The 1,034-nt window shown below is 37.3% G+C and overlaps 1 protein-coding gene across 1 annotated transcript in view; it reads right to left on the bottom strand.

Moving 5' to 3' along the window:
- Window positions 1-1,034, bottom strand: part of LOC104525001 (cytoplasmic dynein 1 heavy chain 1-like) — a gene marked incomplete at its 5' end in the record, with an annotated part of 22,619 nt that overhangs the window by 12,546 nt on the left and 9,039 nt on the right. The window contains 2 exon segments of the mRNA XM_010168039.1: window positions 1-38; window positions 662-775. The exon segment at window positions 1-38 is cut by the window's left edge and continues 67 nt beyond it. Of these exon segments, the coding sequence (XP_010166341.1) occupies window positions 1-38; window positions 662-775 (152 nt within the window).

The following is a 1,034-nucleotide window of genomic DNA, read 5'->3' as shown; positions in this document are numbered from 1 at the left end:
TTCATTTGGTTCAGCATACCATCCAAGTTTTGTCGAAGCTGTCAATAACATAAAAGCAATGAAACCATTCCCTGCAAGTGCTGTGCGCATAGCTGTAGGAGTTTACAGTTGTCCACATATTTTTACAGAAACCTCTCTCTAATGAGATGTTATCTACAGTATAGCTCTTCCTGTGTTACATGTATTTGCATAAGATGTAGTTACTCTATAGCTGGGAATGCCATTTTATTGATCTGATTAAGATTTATAAAATAGTATTCTCGCAGGCAGTTTATGGCTATTGCTCTCTACCCCCTGAGCACTGAAGTAAAACTGATACTGTTCATCCAACCATGTAATGAAGGTTCCCTACTGAGTTCCAACAGCCTATTTAAAAACAGCACAGTTTCTTCTCTGTAGATGCAATCAGTCCAATCTCAATTTCAAAACTACTGGAATTGTTTAAGTCCCCTACAAAATTATTTACATTGTGACAAACCATGTGAATTTTTTTTAACCACAGCATGAGAAGAAACAGGCTCATGATACACTGATACATGTACCTAAACACTGAAAGCTATCTGAAACGTTACAATTGAGTATGTCTATCTCAGGAAGTCTAATTCTTTGTTTGCATATACTTGCAGCAGTTACATTGTTTACGTATACAGAAGTGAGATACCTTGCGAGGCTGTACTGAAACCCAGGGTTGTTCTTTCATTTGATCAATCTGTTCCCAGACCTTGGAGAGTTCAGACCAGACACCTTTGAGATCCTGCAACTCTTCAAGGGCTACCTATAGTAAAGAACATATCAAACATCAACAGTTATTCCTAATTTCTTCAAAGTCATTAGTGTGGAGGAGTTAAATAAAAAACTTTTAACATAGCTTCACATAACTTGCCAATTCAACAGAACTGCAATAAGCAAGTGACCCAGACGATCTACGGTCACATAACAGCTTTGAAAGAATAAGACAGTTTAGGAAGAGATCACAAACACTGTCTCAAGGTTAGAACTGAATGACTGGATCATGTCTTGACAACTAGTACATT

The sequence above is a fragment of the Antrostomus carolinensis genome, unplaced genomic scaffold, assembly GCF_000700745.2.
Source record: "Antrostomus carolinensis isolate BGI_N321 unplaced genomic scaffold, ASM70074v2 scaffold10435, whole genome shotgun sequence".
In the NCBI taxonomy this organism is placed as follows: Eukaryota; Metazoa; Chordata; class Aves; order Caprimulgiformes; family Caprimulgidae; genus Antrostomus; species Antrostomus carolinensis.
Note: the sequence above shows the minus strand (reverse complement) of the source record. Positions and strands in the feature narration are given on the sequence as shown.